Raw genomic sequence first — 23,127 nt, 5'->3', positions numbered from 1 at the left:
TTCCCACCCATCCATGGGTCATGCATAGGCTGAGGGAGAGCTATCAGGAGGCTGTGAATCAAGAAGGGAGAAGTGTGTCTCCAGCAGGAGGGAAACCGGGCGAGTCAGCTGGCACTTTCTAAGCAGGCCCTCCCAGACCACTCCCCATCCGCCCAGAGGCTGTGAGTTCTCCTCTCTGCCCACCCAGTCCCTTTGAAAGGCCTTGATTGGGAACAACCTTCCTTGGAGGCAGGGTGGACACTGACCGCCCAATCTCTGCACCTCCCACCTCTGCAGAATCTTGTCTGAAAATCCAATTCCCCTCATACAAGAAGGGATTGAGGATTATTCATATATTGGTTCAAACACTGCTAGGTGCTGGACTGAGCCTGGAGATCTAGGAAGCAAAGTCTTTCTTGGTCCCCAGGGCAAACTACCAGGCTAGACACACAGTGTGGCAGTAAAGTAGAAGACTATGGGAGCCCTTTACCCTGGCTTGAAGCAGTCTGAGAAGGCTTCTTGGAGGAGGTAGGGATGGGGGTGAACAGGAATTGTTCCATCAAGGGAGAACAGAAGCACAAAGGTTTGCAGGCTCTTGTGGGATGGATATGGGGAAGTGTGAAGTGTTTGTTTAGTGTGGCTGGGGTGGAGAGTTTAGGGAATATAAAAGGTGAAGCATCATTCTTTCAGGGGATCAGTAAATAATCACTGTGCCAGGCACTGGACTTGGGAGGACAGTGGACCAGAACCCAAGGGCCCTCACAGGAGTTGGACTTTTCCTGGGGGTAGCTGGGAGCTATGGATGGGTTCTGGGCTGGAGAGTGACATGACCACATTTGCATTTGAGAACAAGCGTTCAGGTTGCTTTGTGGGAAAAGGACTCGAGGGGCAGGCCTGGAAGCCAGGCTGGTTAGGAGGCTGTTGGCACTGCTCCAGACAAGAGCTGGTGGTGGCTTGGATGTAGGTGGGATACAGTGGGAAAAAAGTGGATGGATTTCAGAGGCAGTGTAGAGGTAGAACAGGCAGGATTTGCCAGTGTGTACTTATGTGGCTAGTGAAGGTCTGGGGGAAGTCAAGGGCGAGTATAAGTATCCCTTCATGCCTCTGTAGGGAGGGTAGTGCCCTCCTCTGAGCTAAGGAGTGTGGCAGAATAATGACTACAACACCCACTCCCAAATCCCTAGGGGCACACAGAGGTGGGCAGGTGGCACCAGGTCTCCCGGGTGCCACTGCCCCACTTCCCCCTGACTTTCACCCTTCTGTTCTGTGGTCTGCTGTGATGCAGCTGGGAGCCCCTGGCCCAACAGTAACCACAGGGTTGCCTCTCCCTCCACCAGATCTGCAGCCGTGGGTCTCTAACTTCACCTACCCTGGAGCCCTGGATTTCTCCCAGCTCGCTTTGGACCCCTCCAGGAACCAGCTCATTGTGGGAGCCAGGTAACAAGGGGCAGAAGGGTCGGGGCGGGAAGTGCAGGGGCTTGGAGCTGGGTAGAGGGAATATGATTCAGCATGAACTCACCTGGGCAGACCCGTGTGCTGGGCCCCATCCTCTCTGCTGGGCCCTCTCCTTGTGGATGTCTGTCCCCCCACAGAAGGAAGCGTGTTTTTGGCTGGGTGGGGGTGGGGGTGACTCTTGACCTCGCAATCTCAGCCAGCTGCAGGCCTCTGCGGTTGGCAGTTAGTGAGGGCAGGGACGCCTGCTGGCCACCTCCTGCCCGGTCCCTGCCTGGTCGCTGCCCGGCTGTCAGAATGGTTTTCTGGGCCAATTCCCTGGGAGTTCCATGCAGAGAAGGTGCCCAGGGGCCCCCTGCCGGCCAGCCGGCGGCCTGCACCCGGGACAGCTGGGTAGGGGTAGAACATTTCCCGAAGGACCTCACCTGCCTTTGGCCTGACCTCTTAGTCCACTGTTCAGATCCAATATCAACAGACAGTACTCTCCGGGGGAACCTGTGGAGACTTTCTGGGTGGACTAGGAGGAGCTCATTCCTCATGAAACCACAGACCATTGGCTCTGGTAGGGAGGGGGCTTAGAGAGGGCCGACCCCAGTAGCTCTCATGGTGCAGTCTCTGGCCCAGCAGCACCTGAGAATGTGTTGGAAATGCAGATTCTTGGGTCCTTCTCAGACTCTTGAGTCAGAAACTCTGGGAAGAGGCAACCTGTGTTTTAGCAACCCTTCCAGGTGGCCTGATCACACTCAAGTTTGAGAATCTCTGGTGTCATCCAACCGTCCTTATTTTAAACAGGCGGTAGCAGAGGCACTGAGAGGGGAAGGTGACCTTCCCAGCATCACATAGCATGATGACAACAGGGTGCGGGGACTACAGCCAGGTCTCCTTAACCCAGGCCTAGAGTTTCTCTGCAGGTCTGTCTGTGTTATCGCCTGGGACTGCACTACTTTTCAGCTCTGCAGCCCAGAGGTTCTGACTCAGTGGGTGTGGGGTTGGGGAGAGGGTGGCCACTGGGTTGGGCACTTCCGGGCCATGCTGTAGCTGACCATCCTTGCCCTGGAGCTTTATTTAGTGTCTCCACCCCTTCATTTGCTGTATGAAAATGAGGCAAGTCAAGAACAGAGCCCTGGATTAGGTGTGGATGAGCTGGGTTCCTGTCCTGGGGGATCTTGACATTGGAGCCTCAGTTTCCTCATCTGTAAAGTCTGGGTTACAGTCTCTGTGCCACCAATCTCACAGGGCTGCTGTGAAGCTGGGCCTGAAAGCATTTTTCTTTTAATTTTTTAATTTTTAAATTAACTATTTTGTCTTATGGTAGGACATTCAAAAGGTACAAAGGAGTATATGGTGAAAAGCAGGGCCACCCCCTCAAACAAGCAGGACCCCTGACTGAAGATTCACCTAGTGGTGAGGTTCTTGACCGTGCCCCCAGAGGGAGTCTGTCCATATGCAACTATACAAGAGGATGGACTTTATTTTCCCAGTAAAGAGAGTAATTGTTTTACTCTCTATTTTGAGATGACTGCCGATTTACACACAGTTGTAAGAAATAATAGAGATCCCATATACCCTTCACCCAGTTTCCCCCAAGGCTAACATCTTGCATAACTGGAGAACAACATTAAAATCAGGAAACTGGCCTTGATGTGATCCTTCAACCTAATTCTGATTTCACTCGTTTTACATGTGTACTTTAACAAACCCAAATGGTAGCATCCGAAGACTCTAATCTGAACCTTGTGAAAGCATTTCAAAAGCTGCCATTTATTCCGCACCAGCCATGTGCCAGGCACTATTTTATGTGTCATATATGTAGTAAGTCAGTTACTGCATGTAGTGAAGGTAGTAAATCACACACGTATTTAATCTAATACATGTAGTAAATCATGCCTGCAGTAAATCATTGAATCTTCACAAGTGGGTGAACCCAGGAAGTGGGTTCTATGTACCCCCATTTTATGGACCAGGAAACTGAAGCTCAGAGAGGTTACGTTACCCTGTGACTGTGGTCACACTGTTCTTCCTCATCCGCTCTGCGGCTTCCCCAGAAGGTGGTTATGTTTTCTGTCTGGAGGCTTCCCACACAAAGATGGAGGGACACTTTTTCCTGCATCCTTGAGCCTGGCTATGCCCTCAGATGGACAGGGAAACTCAATTCTAGACCTGGTCCCTTAGGCTTCTTAGAGCCAATGTAGTGGGTCTTTGGCCACTTTCTTTTCCTGTCTCTAGCTCATTTTCCTTCCTCCTTTTCTTCTGCCTGACATTGTCTTCTCTTCTTCTTGACCCCTGGATCTCTGGAATTCAGGCTAGGGAAATTTTTTATTCATTTATAACCCTCCCTTGTTCCGCAAGGGATTTAGGGTGGGTCAGGCTACAGAGATTTCTCTCTGTTCTCATATTCCAGCTCCCAGGAGAGTTGACTGCGATGTTGTGATGAATGATTTTTGATGGGATAAAAATGAATAAAGTGATGCAATGTCTCCCCTAATTTGTTAAAGCTGTGAACAGATGCCTGTGTTACCTGAGCAGGCAGCTGGGGCACAGCCATTAGCTGGAGCTTATCTGTTCCCAGGCCAGGAGGGTGGGATGGGGAGAGCTCTGCTAAGGACTTGGGGAGGGGGTTGGAGAAGGACAGCAGAGGCCTGGAGCCAAGGTCACCCGGGAGGCCCGCCCAGCCCCAGGACAGCAAAGAAGATGAGTGGGGCTGGGCCTGGAGCCAGAGCTGGGAAGAGAAGCCTCCTGGCCTGCGGCATCTCCTTCCGGCTCTGGATTCCTTCAGCAGGGGCCCTCTTTCTCTTCCGGTCCCACTCCACAGCCTTTCCCCTCATTTCCCTCCTCAGCTGAGGTAGGCCAGAACTTTCTAAAGTCTTTATTCCTAAAAAGTTTAGAAAACAAAATAGGAATAGCCCAAAGAAGACAGAAGAACCAAAGAAAGAAAATTGTTGGGGAAAACCAAGACTTTGCATCTGTTCAGCATGAACAGAGCCTTTAAATGTGCATCACACCATTCCTCTGTCTCCACAGTCCTGTGAAATAAGAAAGATAGCCATTCACTTCCCCATTGTACAGATGCAGGCACTGAGACTCTCAGAAGGTGGCAGGTGGCTGAGCTGGAATTCTCCCTGTCTGTGCATGGTGGCCTTCTGACTCCAGCATCCATGCAAACAAATTTCAGCAGCAGCTGACACTTATGATACTCAATAAGTGTCTGATATCATTATTACTACTAGTAGTATCCTCTTTATTACTGAAGGTGAAAACTGTTTGAGGTAGATAAGTCTGGAAGCCCTGTGCAGGCTGGACTGTGGGGAGAGGGATGGTGAGGTGGTGGATGGGGTCGTTTGGGTTAGAAGAGAGAGGGTGGTCCAGAGAGGTGGCCACAGAAAGGTCAGACCTGGAGTCACTGACTGCTGGAGAGACTGCAGGAGATGAACAAACAAATCGGACTCAGGACCCCGGGATGTGGAGCCAGGAGAGATGGCTGGCCTGTGTGAGAAGGGGTGAGTCAGGGTGGAGGGCCAGAGTAGGAGGAAGCTGGCTGTTTGCATCCCTGTAAGAGTGCTGTGAGGCTTTACATTTAACAGCCTCCATGGTTGGAAAAGGTGGGGTCAAGGGGTTCCTCCCAGGGCTAGCTGAGTTGGCTGGGAGCAGAGACAGCATGGAACTTGGAGGAAAGTCTGGGTTTCAATCCTAACTCCTTCACTTACTATCTTGGTGACTTGGGCCATTTACCCACCTTGCTTCCTCATCTGTAACTTGGAGCTTCCTGGATTTCCTCCCAGGGTTGTGTGAAGATTAAGTGAGCAAATGGAGGTAAAGCTCTCCTTAGGGGTTGACCCTAGGCAATCAGCACCCAGTCCTGGCATCCCAGGAGGCCCAAGCCAGGAGGCTGCTCCCTGGGTCCTGCCTGCAGAACCAACGTCACTTAGGATGTCTGTTTCCATTTTCACAGGAACTACCTCTTCAGACTCAGCCTTGCCAATGTCTCTCTTCTTCAGGTACGATTGCTTTCTTCCCTTCCCTTCCTATAATTTCCCCTATTCCAGAGCCCAAGGCAGGGCAACGCAAGTGGCGCCATTCAGAATTCAGCCCCTAAAGTTGAAAACAGGAGCCACTTGTTCTTTTCACTGGCCATGGACTCAGACCCTAGCTATCAGAGTCACTGCCCGCAATGTATGTGGAGGGAGGGTGTGGCTCACATATACGCAGAGGCACACAAGGCTCTTGCATCATGCAGCGAGGCTGCTAATGAGGAAGGGAGGAAAAGAATGCCAGGCTGGGGTGACCAACTGTCCCTGTTTGGGACTGAGAATGCAGAACTTCCAGTGCAAAAACTGGGACAATACTGGGCAAACTGGGTTGGTTGGTTTTTTTAAGTCCCCAAACCTGGCTCCACAGGAGGGTCTCTGAGTTCAGGCCTCCACGGAAACGGTGTTCCTAGTTCCTTTCCCAGCCCAGTCTGAAAGATCCCATTCTAACTCAGCATTTTCTTTGAGCTGTGATTGATTTATTATCTGCTGCCAAGAAGGACTTCCCAAGCATAATTCCCTAAGTGCTCTGAGAGGCGTTTTAATGGGACTCCTTGATCCAGAACATTTATCCCAGATTGAGAAACAGATGTCAAACCATCTTTGCAGAGGCTGAATATTGTAGAGAAAGGAAGGCCATCTCTTCTTCTTCAATGAGGGGAGAGCCTCAATTCTCATGTCTAGGAGACATGTTCTAGTCTCCCAATGATTAAGCATTCATTGAGTACTTACTGTGTACCAGAACTCATGGCTAGGGGGCCACGAGACTATAAGAAATGCAGAGTCTCTGGCCTTCAGGAAAATATGATGAGTGACTAACCTAATCAGAAGTTAGAACTTAATCATTTGCTGGGCTGTTTGGTATAGAGTTTCACTGCCACAAGAGAGACCTTCTTGGGGAGCTGGTATGACATTCTGGCCACACCTGGGTCCACACACCCAGGGACATTGCAGCTCTTGGCTGGTTGCTAGAGGGGAGGTATAAGGAAGCAGAAAATCTGTGCCCATTGGAAGGGAAGGGTTGGGAGGAACTAGGGCAAGTTGAAAGAAAATGCCATTCATCCATTTGTCTGTCCATCTATCCTTCTATCCTTACCTTTACTAGCCAGCCTGCCCATCCATCCATCCATCCATCCATCCATCCATCCATCCATCCACCCATCCAATAAACATTTGTTGAATAACCACTAAAGGCCAGGTCTCATCCTAGGCATGGTACAAGGCATTTGAGTTCTAAAGTGAATCAGGCCCAGTACCTTGCCGCAAGGAATATGCACGTAAGGGATCATATACGATTCCCTTGAGGGGCTGTGCAGCATATTCCTGGGATCTGGGCTGGAGCAAGGCAGGGGAAGTTCCCCAGAAGCAGCATCTTGTGGCCTGTGAGCTCAGTCACAGGCAGCCAGTCCAGAGCCTAGTTTCCATTGGCCGGAAAGTAAGCCAAGTTGCCAAACCCAGCAGGTCAGGGCCTGGGGGAAGCCAGTGCAGAGGAGGTTCAAAGTGGGCGGGAGGAAGTGGACCCAGGGGTCCCACCCTGAGCTCCAGGCAGCTGGGTTTTTATTTGGTTCCTGTGGTGTGCAGATGAAGGCCTTCTAGGAGTGTAATGTGGCTGAAGGGAGGAAGAGAAATAGATACACAGAAATAAAAGCAATGCTGTTAAGACTGCGCTTGATGACTGAGTTCTGGGGTTTGGTTCATCCAGGTCAGTGTTGACCTGGTGTCAGCCTGGGGCAGGTATCTTATGGCTTGGAGCAGGGTCTCAGCTCCAACGGCATTCCCTGAAGGGCCCTACAGACAAGCCCCCAAAGCACCAGGAACTGGTTGACCACCTTTCCCAGCGTGTCTCTTAGGGGCCTGACCTCAGGATTTCAGACTGGATTCACTGTGACAGAACTAAGGGAATAAATACATTTTATGTCCACGTTCCCACTCTGGTGTGTACCATCTGTCCACAGAGGGGAGAGAACAAGCAAGAGGTTGGGGTGGGCCGTCCATTGTCCCCTGGAGCAGACCTTGGCCTCTGGTCTTCAGTGCCCAGTCCTCCTGTCTGTTGTCTGGCCTGGTGAGGAAGCCCTGACTTGTAACTCTCAAAGCCTAACTTCAGGGGTTGCCCTGCCAGTGCCCTCTCCGGGAGCTTTGGGTCCCTGGTTATAAGCTTTCAGTTCTCAGTGTCTGCTGTCACCAGCAACCAAGTGCTAAAAATGATCTGTACCACTTTGCTGACAAGGGCGGCTGGGCCAGGGTGCCCCCGCCCAGCTTCCTCTACTCTCCCTGTGGCCTGGGGCTACACTTGGGTTAAAACTCCCCATTATGGAGCCAACTGATTCTCCCACTTGGCCCCAGGGCATGATTTAAGCAAACTTAAAACTCAATGTTTTATTGATAGTTTAAATAATTAACATTCCGTAAAGAAAAATCTAAATGTAAACAGTTTTTGCGAACGAGTATCCATTAAGGGACTTCCAAGTACCTAACCCCTATTAAACAATTTATGTAAACCACTCTTCCTTAAAGAAAATCGAACGCCCAGCTCCTTCCCAATCCTCCAAGCTCTGAAGTAGGGAAGAGGTGCAGCTAGGAGCAGATGGGGCAGTGTGTATGTTGGGGGTGGAGGAGTGGGGGAAATCAAATCAGCTCACCTGTGTGGTTATTTATCAGTGTAACTTAATAAACTGGTACTGGGACAGAAAAGGAGGCTAGTGATTGACAGCGTCCCCGGGCTGCTGAGAGGACCAGCATGATGAGCTGTCTTGGAGTTGGCAATTAGGAGCTCGTGAGCGACCTTTGCCAGAACAGTTCCATGGGACGACCTGGCTGGAGGCCTAATTGCAACAGATTTATGATCTTGGTTTGCCAGATATCCTGCGAGGCAGAAACGAGGACTGTTCTGCGCATATGCATCAGGACGCATAATGGGGCTTTGTTCGGGCCTGGGCAGACATGGAGGGCAATGCCTGAGCTCTCTTCCAGTTTATCTCCACGTCCTCCAAGCTCAAATCTGGCAGCCCTGGAGTGGTTTGAAGTTGAAACTCCACAGAGCAGTGGACTTAATGCTCCAAAGATGCGTTGACATTCAGCCATTGTCCCTGGCCCCCAAGTGTCCGTGGGAGTTGCTGAGTTTACACGGAGATGATCCACGTCCCTGGGTGTCGCCTGCTTCCTCTCACAGCATGAAAACCACACAGCTACTGTTACTAGAGATCATCCTGGAATTTCTGGGACAGCCCTTGTTTAAAGCACTCTGTGTTCCAGATTGATCAGACACGTCTCTCTCCACCCCTTCACAAAACTCCACTAAAAAGAGTGAGAAATTTTAAAGGGTGCACATTCACAACAACAGAGAGAATGAAAAAGATGTCAGTGAAGAAGAGATTATGCATTCTGGGGCAATGGAAAGTGGATAGAGGCTGGGCACAGTGGCTCACTCCTCTAATCCCAGCACTTTGGGAGCCCAAGGCAGGCGGATCACCTGAGGTCAGAAGTTCAAGACCAGCCTGGCCAACCTGGTGAAACCCCATCTCTACAAAAATACAAAAATTAGCTGGGCATGGTGGTGGGTACCTGTAATCCCAGCTACTCGGGAGGCTGAGGCTACTCGGGAATCACATGAACCCAAGAGGCGGAGGTTGCAGTGAGCAGGTATCGCGCCACTGCACCCCAGCCTGGGCAACAAAGCGAGAATCTGTCAAAAAAAAAGAAAAAAAAAAAAAAAAAAGAAAGAAAGAAAAGAAAGAAAGAAAGATAAAGAAAAAAAAGTGGATAGAGCAGGTCAGCTTGCAGAAGGGATGCAGTGGGCAGGCAGCTGACTCCTCAGAAGGGCCCCAAAATTGGGTGTCACATATTGTGTGATGTGAGGATGAGGTACAAGGATGAAAGGGAGGATTGATTGAAATTCTCTAAATTAAAGGGTTGGGACCCAGGTCTCCTGTCCCATCCTGAACAGCAATCCCTTCTTCCATCTTCTCCCTCCCTCCAATAAAGGAATCAAGACCCTTTCTCCAAAGATTCAACTGGAAAGTCTCCATATTCAGAGATTCCTAAAGGGCACTGATGGGGTGTGATCAAACGAAAGTCTACTTCCTCCTCCCACCCCCTGCTCCCCCAGCCCCACTTCCAGGCAGGAGACTAAGGGAGTCTTTGCTGGAAAAACTCAATGACTACAGAGACCAGACTTTTAGAATATGACATAGAGGGCCTCCCAGTGAAAAAGGCTCCTCACCCAGCACCCTACAAGAAGCCCACCAGTCTCTATGAGACCTCCCATGGAGTTCCCAGTGAGCTGCTTAGTACTTTACTCTTAAAGCAAACAAACAAAGATGCTTTTTTTATCACGTAATTTCATACACACACAAAAGCAAAGAGAATTGTACATGAACCCCGTGTACTCAATAGCACTTTAACAATTATCAGCTCATGGTCAATCATCTTTCATCTACATACATCCCCCCATGTCCCTGTCCTGAAGCAAATCTCAGACATATCATAACATCCATAAATATTTCAGTATGCATTTCTAAAAAATAGGGATTCTTTTTTTTTTTTTTTTGAGGTGGGTCTGACTCTGTCACTAAGGCTAGTGGCACAATCATTACTCACTGCAGCCTCCAACTCTTGGCCTCAAGCTGTCCTCCTGCCTCAGCCTCCCAAAGTGCTGGGATTACAGGTATAAGCCACCATACCAGGCTGGGATTCTTTTTATTTAAGTGGCCCAAAGTTAATAACTTCATATCACTAAATGTCCAGTTAATGTTTACATTTCCCTACTTGTCTTATAAAATTTTAAAATAATTTTGGTTATTTGAATCAGGATTCAAATATGCTGCAATTTGTTGATATGTCTCTTTAAAACAATATTTCTCTCTGTGCAATTTTTTATTGTGCAATTTTTTATTGAAGAAACCTGGTCACTTGTCCTATAGAGTTTCCCATAGCCTGGATTTTGCTGATTGTAATGCAGGTGGCATGACTGAACATGTTGCTCTCTTCCCTGTATCACCTGTACATTGATTGTTAGAGCTAAAAACTTCATTCAATTTAGATTCTGGCAAGATTACTTCATCGGTGTTCTTGTGTCCTTTCTTTAGGAGGTACATAGTGTCTGATTTTCTCTCTTTTGATGTTAGTAATCAGTGATGATCTTTTTCTAGATCCTTTAATTCTTTAGGTATTACAGTCAATTAGCTGGGCTACTTCTATAAAAACAAACTTTTTGGGCCGGGCGCGGTGGCTCACGCCTGTAATCCCAGCACTTTGGGAGGCCGAGGCGGGTGGATCACCTGAGACCAGGAGTTCGAGACCAGCCTGGCCAGCATGGTGAAACTCTGTCTCTACTAAAAGTACAAAATTAGCCGGGTGTGGTGGCGTGCACCTGTAATCCCAGCTACTTGGGAGACTGAGGCAGGAGAATCACTGGGAGGCGGAGGTTTCAGCGAGCTGAAATCATACCACTGCCACTCCAGCCTGGGCGACAAGAGTGAAACTCTGTCTCAAAAAACAAAAGAAAAAGAGAAAAAACCTTTTCCTCATCTACTACACGATGACCCAATGATGTAGTCATATAGGAAAAGCAGGATAAATATTTGATATTCCATCTTTATTTACCAGTTTTCAAATAATGAGCTGGTTTGCTAGTATCTTTCAATGGTGATCAATTAATTTGTCTTTCATTATTATGTTCAACACAGACTCGTGGATATAAACATTGTTGATGTCTTTCAATCCATTGCAGTTATCTTTCATGACTACCCCATCTTTCACCAGCGGGGACCTCTTCATGTTGGCTCCCAGGTCCTTTAGACCCACCCTAGTCGTCTTTGATTACGTCCTTGCTGTCCGATGTGACAGAAAGTTCCAGCCTTATCTTGTGCATTTGCTGCCCCAGATCTGGAATCAGCCATTTCTCCAAGAAGCCCTGGTTCCTTTCTGGGGGAAGTGGTTAGTAATTTATTTTTAGGTATGAACAAATAGACAGAAATCACTAGACATTTGAGGAAAACCTCTAAAGTGAAAGAGAAGGCCAAAACAAGCAAATGGAATGAGAAACACTGTCAGAAACAGAAACAATGAGAGACATAATTTAAAAAAAAATTGGCTGGGCAGGGTGGCTCACGCCTGTAATCCCAGCACTTTGGGAGGCCAAGGTGGGTGGATCACCTGAGGTCAGGAGTTCAAGACCAGCCTGGCCAACATGGTGAAACCCTGTCTTTACTAAAAATACAAAAAATTAGCCGGGCGTGGTGGCCGGCACCTGTAATCCCAGCTACTCAGGAGGCCGAGGCAGGAGAATCACTTGAACCTGGGTGGCAAAAGTTGCAGTGAGCAGAGATCATGCCACTGCACTCCAGCCTGGGCAACAGAGCAAAAGTCTGTCTCAAAGAAAAAAAAATCAATTAATGATAAACAACCAATTAGTATCTTCTGAGAGATACAAAATATTTTGTTTATAAAACAATAAACTTAAAATATGGAAATTTAAAATGTGATAGGGAAAATAAACATTGAATTGAAGGATTAGAAAATAATGTTGAAGAAAAACCTACCAGAACAACAAAAAAGAAATGAAACATAGGAGAGAAATATCAGAAAACTAGAGGATCAATGCACAAAGGCCAACAGTGGATTGGAATATTAAGAGTTCCAAAAAGAGAACAGAGGAAAAGGTGAGGAAGAAATTAAGGATGAACTAATGTAAGAAAATTTGCCAAAACAGAGAATGAGTCTTCAATGCTAAAAGGTTGACTGAGTTCCCAAAAGAGACCCGTCCTAAGGCACATCAGTGTGAAATTCAGGACACTGTTGTTAAGGAGAAGATCCTAAAAGTTTCCAGAGCCTAAAGAAAAAAAGAAAAAGAAAATGTCATCAGACTCCTCAATAGCAATGCTGGAACCTAGAAGACAATGGAGGAATAAATGCCTTTAAAATTCCAAGTGAAAATTATTTTCAGCCTAGAATTTGGCATCAAAACTACCAATCAAGTATGAAGAGAGAATAAATCAGACATGCAAGAATTTGAAAAATTGATCTACCATGTTCCTTTTCCTAGGAAGATACTGAAGATGTGTTCCACCAAAATAAGCGAATAAATCAAGAAAGAGGGAAACATGGGATTCAGAAAGCAGGAGAGGAAAGAAGGTAAGTCCCAGGCTAACCGTCAAGCAGGAGGCCTCGAGAGCAGCCAGAACACTAGGCAGGAGGATGAAGGTTGGGGGATGAGGAAGAGGATGGGAACTCACAGATTATCTGAATCATTTGTGCATGCAGTAAGAAAATCATATTGAGGCCAGGCACGGTGGCTTACACCTATAATCCCAGCACTTTGGGAGGCCGAGGGGAGCAGATGACTTGAGACCAAGAGTATAAGACAAGTCTGGGCAACACAGCAAGACCCTGTGTGTACAGATAATTTTAAAAACTAGCCAAGTGTGGTGGTGTGCATTTGTGTTCCCAGCTACTTGGAAGGCTGAGGCAAGAGGATCACCTGAGCTCAGTGTTAGGTTTTGAAGGGAAGGTGAAGGTTAAAGAAAGACACACACACAGCAAGAGGGTGGCTCAACAGCAAATGCAGGCTCTATGTCCAGCATAAAACCTATACAAGTGGGAAACTAGCCTAATGCCAGAGCCCACCACTGCTTACAGGCTAGGGGTACTTATAGGTATGGGTGGGAGGGGTCTGGGCAGTATGGCTTGCTGCCCAGTGGGATATTGATAAGATGTTCCCATGATGAGGCAGTTCTGGCCCTTATTCCCGTGGGATGTCATCATAGTGTTCCTTGGACCTTTGCCCAGCGAGATATGATAGGGATATTTCTTTAGTTGGGCTTTTGTCTACCTTGTGGTCAGGTGATTAAGAAGGATGTTTCTCACAGCCCAAATGCCTGGGAAATGTTTCACTTTGACCAAGGGTTGCAAAATAGTGGGGAAGCTTAAAATGGTGCAGTTTGGACTAACACCCAGGAGGTTGAGGCTGCAGTGAGCCATGATTGTGTCACCGTACTCCAGCCTGGGGGACAGAGCAAGACCTTCTCTCCAAAAAAAAAAAAAAAAAAAAAAAAAATCATATTGAGAGGGATGTGTAAGACCTGTTGGACATTTGGGGAAAGTCGGTGATAGTTCCATGCAAAACAAGCAAATGGAGACAATCAAGACAATTATTCAGTCCAAGAAAACCAAAACATTGTTCAAAAAAGGGAAACCTTATCAGAATACGAATATTTCATTGATTCTCACTCACATGCACATGTTTTCACATTTTAATGAGTCTGAAGTTGGGACGTGTCTTTCAGTCAAAGACATCTGACAGTCACATTCAGCCAGGTGCAGTCTTGATGTTGTCATGCCTGTGCAGGTATGAACTTAGTCATTTTTTCTGGTGTTCTGACCAGACAACAGCAACCCCTCGACGTTTCAGTCCACAAACCATTTTAGGATCACATGAGGGAAGAATGTGATCCTGGTGTGTCAGAAAACCTGTGGGCATCTTTTGGTATGGTGCTCATTCTATAAGCATCCAGACTTGCAGGATGATGTCAATGGCATGGAAGAAAATTGTGGAGATCAGAGTCCTTTAAGAATTATTGCAACACTGACACCTAGGTAGTTGAAAGAGTGATTCTCTAAACAGACAAACAGCAAAAATGAGCACTGACAACTCTAAAAAGTGATTCAGAAGAGATGAACACTGAATTCAAAGGTTTAAAGATACTCAATCTTGCGTATATTTTTTGTATGCCAAGATTGATATATGATAAAACATATGTCTGAATAAGAGCACTTTCAATATGTATACGTTAAAATTTTAACTAATAAGAGCATTTGATTGGCAGCAATTTTGTTTCTCAGTGGTTCATATTACAAGTTGGTGGTGCCATATATTCAGTGAAATCTGGGGTACTGGCTGTAAATACCAATGTTGATTTTAATTAAAACTGTCATTATAATGGGAGGATAGGGAGATGGGAAATGTTACGTGTGCTTTGGTGCGGGGAAGAACGGTGGTGGGTAAGTGGGAAAAATCTTCACCTCTGTAACAGGAATTCAAAAGATGAAGACTGAGATTGATACATATTTTTTAGAAATCGATTTTAAAAAACAGAGAAACAACTAAAATAGGTGAAGGTGGTTGTCCTTGGGAAAAGGGGTGGGCTATGGGAGGAGTGGGTCGCCGGGGTTTTAATTAATACGTTTTAATACTATTTAAGTTTTTAAACTCTGTGCATCACTAATTTGATAAAAATAATTTTTGAAATAAATTAAAAATAAATAAATGGTCTCAAAAAAGCCATTCTGTGCTGTTCTCTCTATAAACATATATATTCTTTTTGGGGCATATGGCCTAACTTCTGGTTAGAGAAATCTATTCACTGTGAGAGGCTGCAGGATGTAGCAGAAAGAGCTTAGTTCCGGTGTCAGTTGTCTGGAGTCATCTTGGGTTTCTCGTTTACTAGCTGTGTGACCTTGGGCAACTTGCTCCACCTCTCTGGACTTTAGTGTTCTTCCCTGTAAAACAAGCAAAAGGCTATGCGTTTCACTGTTTTCTGTGAGGATCAAAGAGAAAAAGTGTGTCAAGTCCCTGGCACAGTGCCTGTCCCATTGTTGAGTTCAGCGTAACTTTAACTCCTTTTACGGTACAGCCCCCTCTTCAATGGGATCAAGGCTGACCCCTTTGGTGTGCTCCTCTGCTCAGAGACTCGAGGACCCTTTGCTCATGTGGTCCTCTCAGAGCCACCCACCGTCCGGGGCTTTTGGCCTGCACAACTGCAATGCTTGTGGCTCGTTGCTCTTTTCTGTCCCCAGAAGCCCCGAGATTTCTTATTTATGGCCCTCTCTTCTCTCATATCAGGCTCAGCCTGGGAGTTGATGGGTCCTGAGTATGACAGCACTCAGTTGTTTCTGTCCAGATGAACACCATGGCTCTGTGGCCAGATTCAGGGTCCTTTGCTCTTCTCCAAGGTCTGGGAGACACAGAAGCCTGGGCTCCAAACTTGTCACTCATCTCCTGAATCCAGGGTGTGCAGGAGTCAGCCTCCCTCTGCCTCACAAAGCAGCCATCACCAGGGCAGGTTGGCTGTGGGCTGGAAAGCAGAGAGAGGCCTGCTGCTCGCTCTCCCAGCCCCCTGCCTCCCCTCCCACACTGCGGCCCCTGGGGCTCTGTAGGCAGTGACTTCGTGGCTAGAAACAGCCTTGTTAGAAATTAAAAGCAGGTGGGCTCTTTTTTTCCCTCCCCATTTGGAAGACAGAGCTGCTTGCTCAGGGATCCCTCTCCCAGGACAGGTAGGCAGTTCATGTTTATACATGTGACCCAGAAATATATAATGAGCCACACCAGGGCTGTTGACATTGCCTGGACGTGGAGGGCATCACGCCTCCCTTCAGCTGGTGTTCAGAGAGAGTAGAGGCAGAATAGATGAAGGGGAAGAAGGGATCCTGGGTTGGGGACAGCCCTCTCCTAATGCCACAGGCATGTGAGAACATGGCACTGTCCTGCAGGTCCCCGCATGAAAGCTGTGTCCCCAGACACACTACCTCACGGCAGAGCATGAGTGATGCTACCAGGGAAGCTGGGAGGAAAGTGCAGACAGTGGGGGTGGGAGGGAGGAGAGCAATTAGGAAAGGGGAAGTCCTAGCCCTTAAGACAGTGGGAACACACATAACCTTTGGAATCAGAAATGTGGGTTCCAGTCCCTGCTCTACACGAGGTTCTGTGTGACTTGCTTAGGTCACACAGAACCTTGGTTTTCCCCATCTGTTAAGGAAAAAGCCCAGAGTTGTTACCAGAAAATTAAATCTCCTACATTCAGGGTTTGCCAAATCTTTTCTCCCTTCCTGCCTGCCGCTCAGTTGAGGGCCATCTGGCACAGAATAGGCGCATTCCCCACTCAGGGCCTGGGGTGGGATTGAAGGTCCTTCGGCCACTTCCAGCTCCCTGGCTGACACCAAGGGCAGAGCTGCGTGGGGATGATGAAAGATTCAGAAGCTGTTCCTCCAGGCCTCCGCTGACACAAGCAGGCAGTGGGGTGTTGGGCTGAGGGTGCCCACCTGTGAAAGACCTCTGGGTAAGGAGATTGGGAGCCCTCCCAGGTCCATGTGGATGTAGTGAGAGGAGCCCTCACCCTGCAGACCAGCCCTCCTTCACAGCTTCCTGTCCACTCCCGACACTGGCTGCTGCCTGCTCTGGCGGTGAGTGGCAGTGAATGACACAGCCATGTGATGTCTGTGTGCTCCTGTGTTCCTCCCCCAGGCCACAGAGTGGGCCTCCAGTGAGGAAACGCGCCGCTCCTGCCAAAGCAAAGGGAAGACTGAGGTACGTGGTCTCGGTGGTCCAGGGGCCCCACCTGGAGCTGGAAGGAGGCCTGTGGTTGTGGGGATGGAGCAGCACTGTGTGGACTGAGGTCCCCTGCTGGAGAGGCCTGGCCAGGATGAGCTGGGGCTCCTTGGGCAGGTGGGGATACAGCCCTGTGGCGAGCTGGTCCTGAGCATCTGAGTGAGCAGTGATGCGGAGAGATGACCTTGGTGGGAGGGGACGTCCACAGACGTGACCCGGAAGTCGGGACAGGTGGATCTGGGGTCAAGGGGAGTGTTTAGAATACTTGTTGGCATCCATGACGCAGTGGTGTGAGGGTGAGATATCCAGCATCGCACCTGGAGAGCTGTGCTGTCTGCTCCTTTCCTTCCTGCCTCAGGAGGAGTGTCAGAACTATGTGCGAGTCCTGATCGTCGCTGGCCGGAAGGTGTTCATGTGTGGAACCAATGCCTTTTCCCCCATGTGCACCAGCAGACAGGTGGGCAGCTCAGGGTGGAGGAGACTGAAGGGGGCACCATGCCGGGGGTTCTCCTGCCTAGGCACACAGCCTTGAAGGGGGGTTGCCAAATTTTGCAAACAGACACCCAAAACAGAAACAAAAGGACACCCAGTTAGATTTGGAGTTCAGATAAACAATAAATGATATTTTAGCATAAATGTGTCCCATGAAGTGTCTGGGACAAACTTATACTAAAAATTTACTTCCTGTTCATCTGAAATTCAAATTGAGCTGGGCCTTCTGTATTTTGTTGGTCAGCCTTACCTTGGAGGGTCCTGACTGGGGCTGGAGGCAGATGGAGCTACTGGGAGGACCTCTCCCTCACTGAGGGCTGCTCCCTCAGAGGGACCATAAGCTAAGCAGTGAGATGACGCTGGAGGAGGGGAGAGGCCCAGAGAGACTGGGGCACGGTAGGAAACAAAACTCAGATGGAAAGAACAGGCAGCCCCAGGGCCTCAGGGAAAAGTGTCCCCTTCTCCCCATTGCCCCCAGGTGGGGAACCTCAGCCGGACTATTGAGAAGATCAATGGTGTGGCCCGCTGCCCCTACGACCCACGCCACAACTCCACAGCTGTCATCTCCTCCCAGGGGGAGCTCTATGCAGCCACGGTCATCGACTTCTCAGGTCGGGACCCTGCCATCTACCGCAGCCTGGGCAGTGGGCCACCGCTTCGCACTGCCCAGTATAACTCCAAGTGGCTCAATGGTAAGGAGGCCCCAGTGCCAGGGGTGGGGACTCCCCTGGTTTTGATCCCACCAGCCCACTCTGAGCCCCCCATTCATCCTCCTTCCTGCCAACCTCTGCAAGTGCTCCCACTTGCCTCATCAAGGAAGAGGTCCAGAGTAGGGCAGAGTAGACCAGAGCATGCTAGAGATGGGCCCCAGACGAAATCACAGGTGATGTCCCGAGGCCACAGAACAGATGGAGGGTGGGCTATTAGGAGAGAGGGAGATAATTAGGAATTGTTTAGGGAAACAAGTTATGGATAAGAAAAAATTATGGGGCCAGGTATAGTGGCTCATGCCTGTAATCCCAACACTTTGGGAGGCTGAGGCAGGAACATCTCTTGAGGCCAGGAGTTGGAGACCAGCCTGGGCAACATAGCAAGACCCTGTCTCTAAAAATAAAAATAAAAAATAAATCAGCCAGGTGTGGTGATGCATGCCTGTATTCCTACCTACTCAGGAGACTGAGGTGATAGGATGCCCTGAGCCTAGGAGTTTGAGACTGCAGTGAGCTATGATCGCATCCCTGAACTCCAGCCTGGGTGAAAGAGCAAGAGCCAGCCTCTTAAAAAAGAAAGAAAGAGAGTGAGGGTATGGAAAGGGCCATATGAGTTTCCTAACCCTTGGGGTTGAACCCCTGCTTCCTCACTATTAGGTTGGCGCAAAAGTAATTGCGGTTTTTGCCATTAAAAGTGATGGTGAAAATTGCGATCACTTTTGAACCAACCTAAATAGCTGTGTGTCCTTGAGCAAGTACTTAACCTCTCTGTGCCACAATGTTGTATCTGTAATATGGAGATAATCATAGGATTTACCTCATATGTTGATGGACTGGATTAATCCACATAAAGTACTTAGGATGGTGTCTGGCACCCAGTGAGAGGTGGGCGGTAACACATGTTTAATATTACAGCTGCCCTTGGTATTGGAAGTGGGAAGAGAGTTAGTTAGGGCCCCCAGGTCACCAAGCTTGCAGAGAGAAGGATGTCAGGATGCCCATCTGGGAAAACTGAAGTAGTTGAGTCCTCCCAACTCTGCCATCTTCTTCCCCGCTGGCCTGCCCTGCCCGTTGTTCCTCTTCTGCCCACCCAGAGCCAAACTTCGTGGCAGCCTATGATATTGGGCTGTTTGCATACTTCTTCCTGCGGGAGAACGCAGTGGAGCACGACTGTGGACGCACCGTGTACTCTCGCGTGGCCCGCGTGTGCAAGAATGACGTGGGGGGCCGATTCCTGCTGGAGGACACATGGACCACATTCATGAAGGCCCGGCTCAACTGCTCCCGCCCGGGCGAGGTCCCCTTCTACTATAACGAGCTGCAGAGTGCCTTCCACTTGCCGGAGCAGGACCTCATCTATGGAGTTTTCACAACCAACGTGTGAGTCCTGCCCTCTGCCAGCCCCTTGCCTGTGATGTCAGGAGCCAGCCTGGCCTCACAGCCTGGTGGGCTTCATCTATAAAATGGGGACTGCCGTGCCTCCTGCCGGGGGTCATCTGAGGATTTTGTGACTTACTGCTTCTGGAGCGGTAAGCACGTGTTCTGGGTTGCTGGGAAGGGCAAGCCTAGGCCAGAGATGAATAAAGCAAATGAATCTACCTTAGGCTGCATGAAGGAGGAACATGCTGGCGATGAAGGTGGAAAAGCCTGCCTTGGATGAGGGGATATAGCCATGTGGGGGAGGGGAGCAGGCAGCAATAGCCACAGGGAGGCTCAACAGGAATTCACTAAGGTCCCTTCCAACCTCAGGACTATGTGATTCTGATCTAACCAGCAGTCTTCTGGTAACCCTGCCATCACCTCCCATCTAGACTGTGCTGGAAAACCAGGCTGGGAATGACAGCCCCTTTTGCTTCCTAGGTGTGAGGACGAGTAACCCTCACAGATCATGGGACCCTCCTCCCACCACCTCCCTCTGTGTAAGAGGCTAACCCAAACAGGTGACTTTCCTATAGACCAAGCTTGTCCAGCCCAAAGACTTTGGGCTGCATGTGGCCCTGGAAAGCTTTGAATGAGGCCCAACACAAATGTGTAAACTTTCTGAAAACTTCACGATACTTTTTTTCTTTTTCTTTTTTTTTTTTTTTTTTTTGAGACGGAGTCTTGTTCTGTCGCCCAGGCTGGAGTGCAGTGGGGCAATCTCGGCTCACTGCAACCTCTGCTTCCTGGGTTCAAGCGATTCTCCTGACTCTCAGCCTCCAGAGTAGCTGGGACTACAGGCACGTGGCACCACGCCTGGCTAATTTTTTGTATTTTTAGTAGAGATGGGGTTTCACTGTGTTAGCCAGGATGGTCTCAATCTCCTGACCTCGTGATCTGCCTGCCTTGGCCTCCCAAAGTGCTGAGATTACAGGTGTGAGCCACCATGCCCAGCCGGCAATATATTTTTTTTCTCATCAGCTATCGTTAGTGTTTAGTGTATTTTATGTGTGGCCCAAGACTACTCTTCTTCCAATGTGGTCCAGGGAAGCCAAAAGATTGGACACCCTGATATAGACAGTGATGGATGGGCACCGAGACCAAGGAAGGCACTGGCTGCACAGTCTGCTTTGTAGGAACACCAGAAGCCTATAAGGCATGGAGTGGTGTTTGCTCACTTTGGGCCCCAGATAGCAGGCACTGGATGAGGGCCAGGCTAGCTATAGGAAAGACAGTGTGAGGCGGTGGACCGAAATGAGAGTCAGGAGTAGGTGGAGAGGCATCGAAACTGACGCCATCAGTGTGGATTCTAAATAGTGTATTGATTGCATGCCTTCTCCATGCAGGTGCCTGTCCTGGTAGGGGTGCAGCATCAGGGAGCAAAAGCAGACATGGTTCTGCCTTTAAAAGCTTAAACAGGGTGATGGATATTAACCAACACATTTTAATCATGAGAAATGCTACAAAGGGAAAGGGCAGTGTGCAGAAAAGCCTCTAACAGTATAGAGGAGTGGTGATCAGGGAAAGCTTCCTGTAGGAAGTGACATCTATAAGATGAATAGGAATAAACTAAGGGAGAGGAGCATTCCAGCCTGAGGGAACATGTGCAGAGGTTTGAGGTGGGAAGAAATGTTTCAGGAGCTGAGCAGAGATCAGTGTGGCAAGACATTTAAGGGTGAGGAGAAGAAAGACAGGAAGGAGGGTGAAGGGGTAGGGCAGGGAGGGTATGTCCCACAGGACATTGCAGACTGCTTTAATCTTTATTGTAAGAGCAAGGAGAAATTATTGACAGGTTTGAAGCAGTCCAGCGACCAGCTCGGAGGTGCATTTTGAAACGCTCACCACTCTGGCTGCCATGTGGAGAATGGATTAGGATACTAGACAGGCTGCAGGCAGACCACCAGGAGGACAATGCAGCATTCAGGGGACTAGAGGGGGGCTGAAACCAGGCAGAAGTGGAGAGAAATGGACACATTTGGGAGAAGAACTAAATGCGAAGAACATAACTGAAGGCGTTTGGTATGGTGGTTTCCACTCGGTAAGCTGTTCATGTAAGATTCATGGAAACATGCTTCTGTGACTGAAAGGGTCTCCTGGGTCATCTGAACTCAGGGTGTGGCAGGCTACGGCATAACTCAGTGGTTTGGTAACCAGCTTTTGTAAATAAATAAATCAGAATAGAATGGAATAAAATATCAGAGTCTTAACATATTTAGTAAGGGTAAGTTCATAAAACTTCTTTATGGATGTGTGCATATTATACTGAGTTGTAGGGTAAAATATATCTCTTACCATGGTCCATGGACTACAATGTTTGAAAGCCACTGTATTTCAGCCCCCCCTGGATAAGGGAGGGAGGGAGGGAGGCAGTAGCACAGAAGGATTCACCAGTGCTTCTTGTCAGTGGGTCGTTCCCAGGGGGTTTACAGAGTGTGAGGACCACATCTCTTCCCTTTGAGATCCCCCCATGGTGTGCCAGACACATCATAGATGCTTACAGAGCCTTGGGAATTGGACATGACAGCTGGCTGTGGGGTTTATGAGGAGGGTGCCAGGTCTTACAGGGAGGGCCCTGTGCCACCACTTCTTGCCTTTCAGAAACAGCATCGCGGCTTCTGCTGTCTGCGCCTTCAACCTCAGTGCTATCTCCCAGGCTTTCAATGGCCCATTTCGCTACCAGGAGAACCCCAGGGCTGCCTGGCTCCCCATAGCCAACCCCATCCCCAATTTCCAGGTACAGAATCTCCTCCTCTTTCCCTGTCTTCACACACTGCCTTACCCCCAGATTACCAGCCACAAGCTGATTCCCAACTGCTTAGCACAGACAGACACCAGACCCGTCCCTGCCAGTCCATGCCCATCTCTGGGGTCCACAATGGTTCCCTGAGGGTATTAGCCTCTATGACTGTGAGGGAGAGTGGGTGAGGGGCAGTGTGAGGAAGCATGCTCGGAGCCATCTCTAAATGTGAGCCCACACCTCCAGGGAGGCAGGGAAGTGGGACCTCAGCTCTCCACAGTGTAGAGGACCAGGAAAGCACTACACAAGCTGTCTGGCTGGAATTTGGGAATGTTAAGCAGAGCTTTCTCGCAGTGTGTTCAACGTGGGTACTAATTCCTGGAAGTGGTCAGTGCTAGGAGTGGTCAGGGTGTGGTCAGGGCCCAGCCGTGGGTAGTGTGAGTATCCCCCATCCCCATGGAGAAGGGGAAAGAACCAGGGGGCAGAGGAGGCTGCTGATGGTTGACTTTCGTGTTCGCCCATCTTCCCACCCAGGGGGTGGGATGGAGCTGGGAAAGACCTCAAGCTTTGCAGTCCTACCATCTAGCCTATCTCTGTGTGACCTTGGACAAAAAAGTCATCCAACCTCCTTCAGTCTCCTTTTCCTTATCTGGAACTAGGGATAATACTGTAAGAGATAATACCTCACAGATATGTGAGAAGGTTCATATGCCTGGAATGTAGGAGATGCTCAGTAAAAGGTGGTTGGCTTCCAGCTTTGGTTTAGAAATCATAAGAACTTTGAGCTGGTAAGGACACAGGAGAGGGACAGCAGGCTTGGCCCAGGGTAGGAGAGGGGCACCTGCAGCAACAGCATAAAAATCTCCGGACACTCGTCCACACTCAAAGTATCCGTTTTTAGATAGTCCAGTCCCCTTTGCTCTCCTCCCTCCTCTTCCCCAACCCTGGCAGGATCCTCCTTCCCCATCTCCCCAGTCTCCTGTTCTTAGTTCC

At 49.0% G+C, this 23,127-nt stretch overlaps 1 protein-coding gene across 5 annotated transcripts in view; it reads left to right on the top strand.

The window, feature by feature from the left end:
- The window catches only part of SEMA5B (semaphorin 5B), a 121,191-nt gene that overhangs the window by 83,824 nt on the left and 14,240 nt on the right, over positions 1–23,127 (top strand). For all 5 annotated transcript variants that reach the window (XM_004036183.5, XM_055383810.2, XM_055383812.2 and 2 more), the window contains exons 4-10: positions 1,317–1,416; positions 5,381–5,426; positions 16,693–16,755; positions 17,135–17,233; positions 17,747–17,960; positions 19,073–19,358; positions 21,996–22,131. In XM_004036183.5, the coding sequence (XP_004036231.3) occupies positions 1,317–1,416; positions 5,381–5,426; positions 16,693–16,755; positions 17,135–17,233; positions 17,747–17,960; positions 19,073–19,358; positions 21,996–22,131 (944 nt within the window). The remainder of the gene's footprint in view (positions 1–1,316; positions 1,417–5,380; positions 5,427–16,692; positions 16,756–17,134; positions 17,234–17,746; positions 17,961–19,072; positions 19,359–21,995; positions 22,132–23,127) is intronic.

The sequence above is a fragment of the Gorilla gorilla genome, chromosome 2 (assembly GCF_029281585.2).
Source record: "Gorilla gorilla gorilla isolate KB3781 chromosome 2, NHGRI_mGorGor1-v2.1_pri, whole genome shotgun sequence".
Taxonomy (NCBI): domain Eukaryota; kingdom Metazoa; phylum Chordata; class Mammalia; order Primates; family Hominidae; genus Gorilla; species Gorilla gorilla.
The sequence above is the reverse complement of the archived record's forward strand: the minus strand, read 5'-3'. Positions and strand labels throughout refer to the sequence as shown.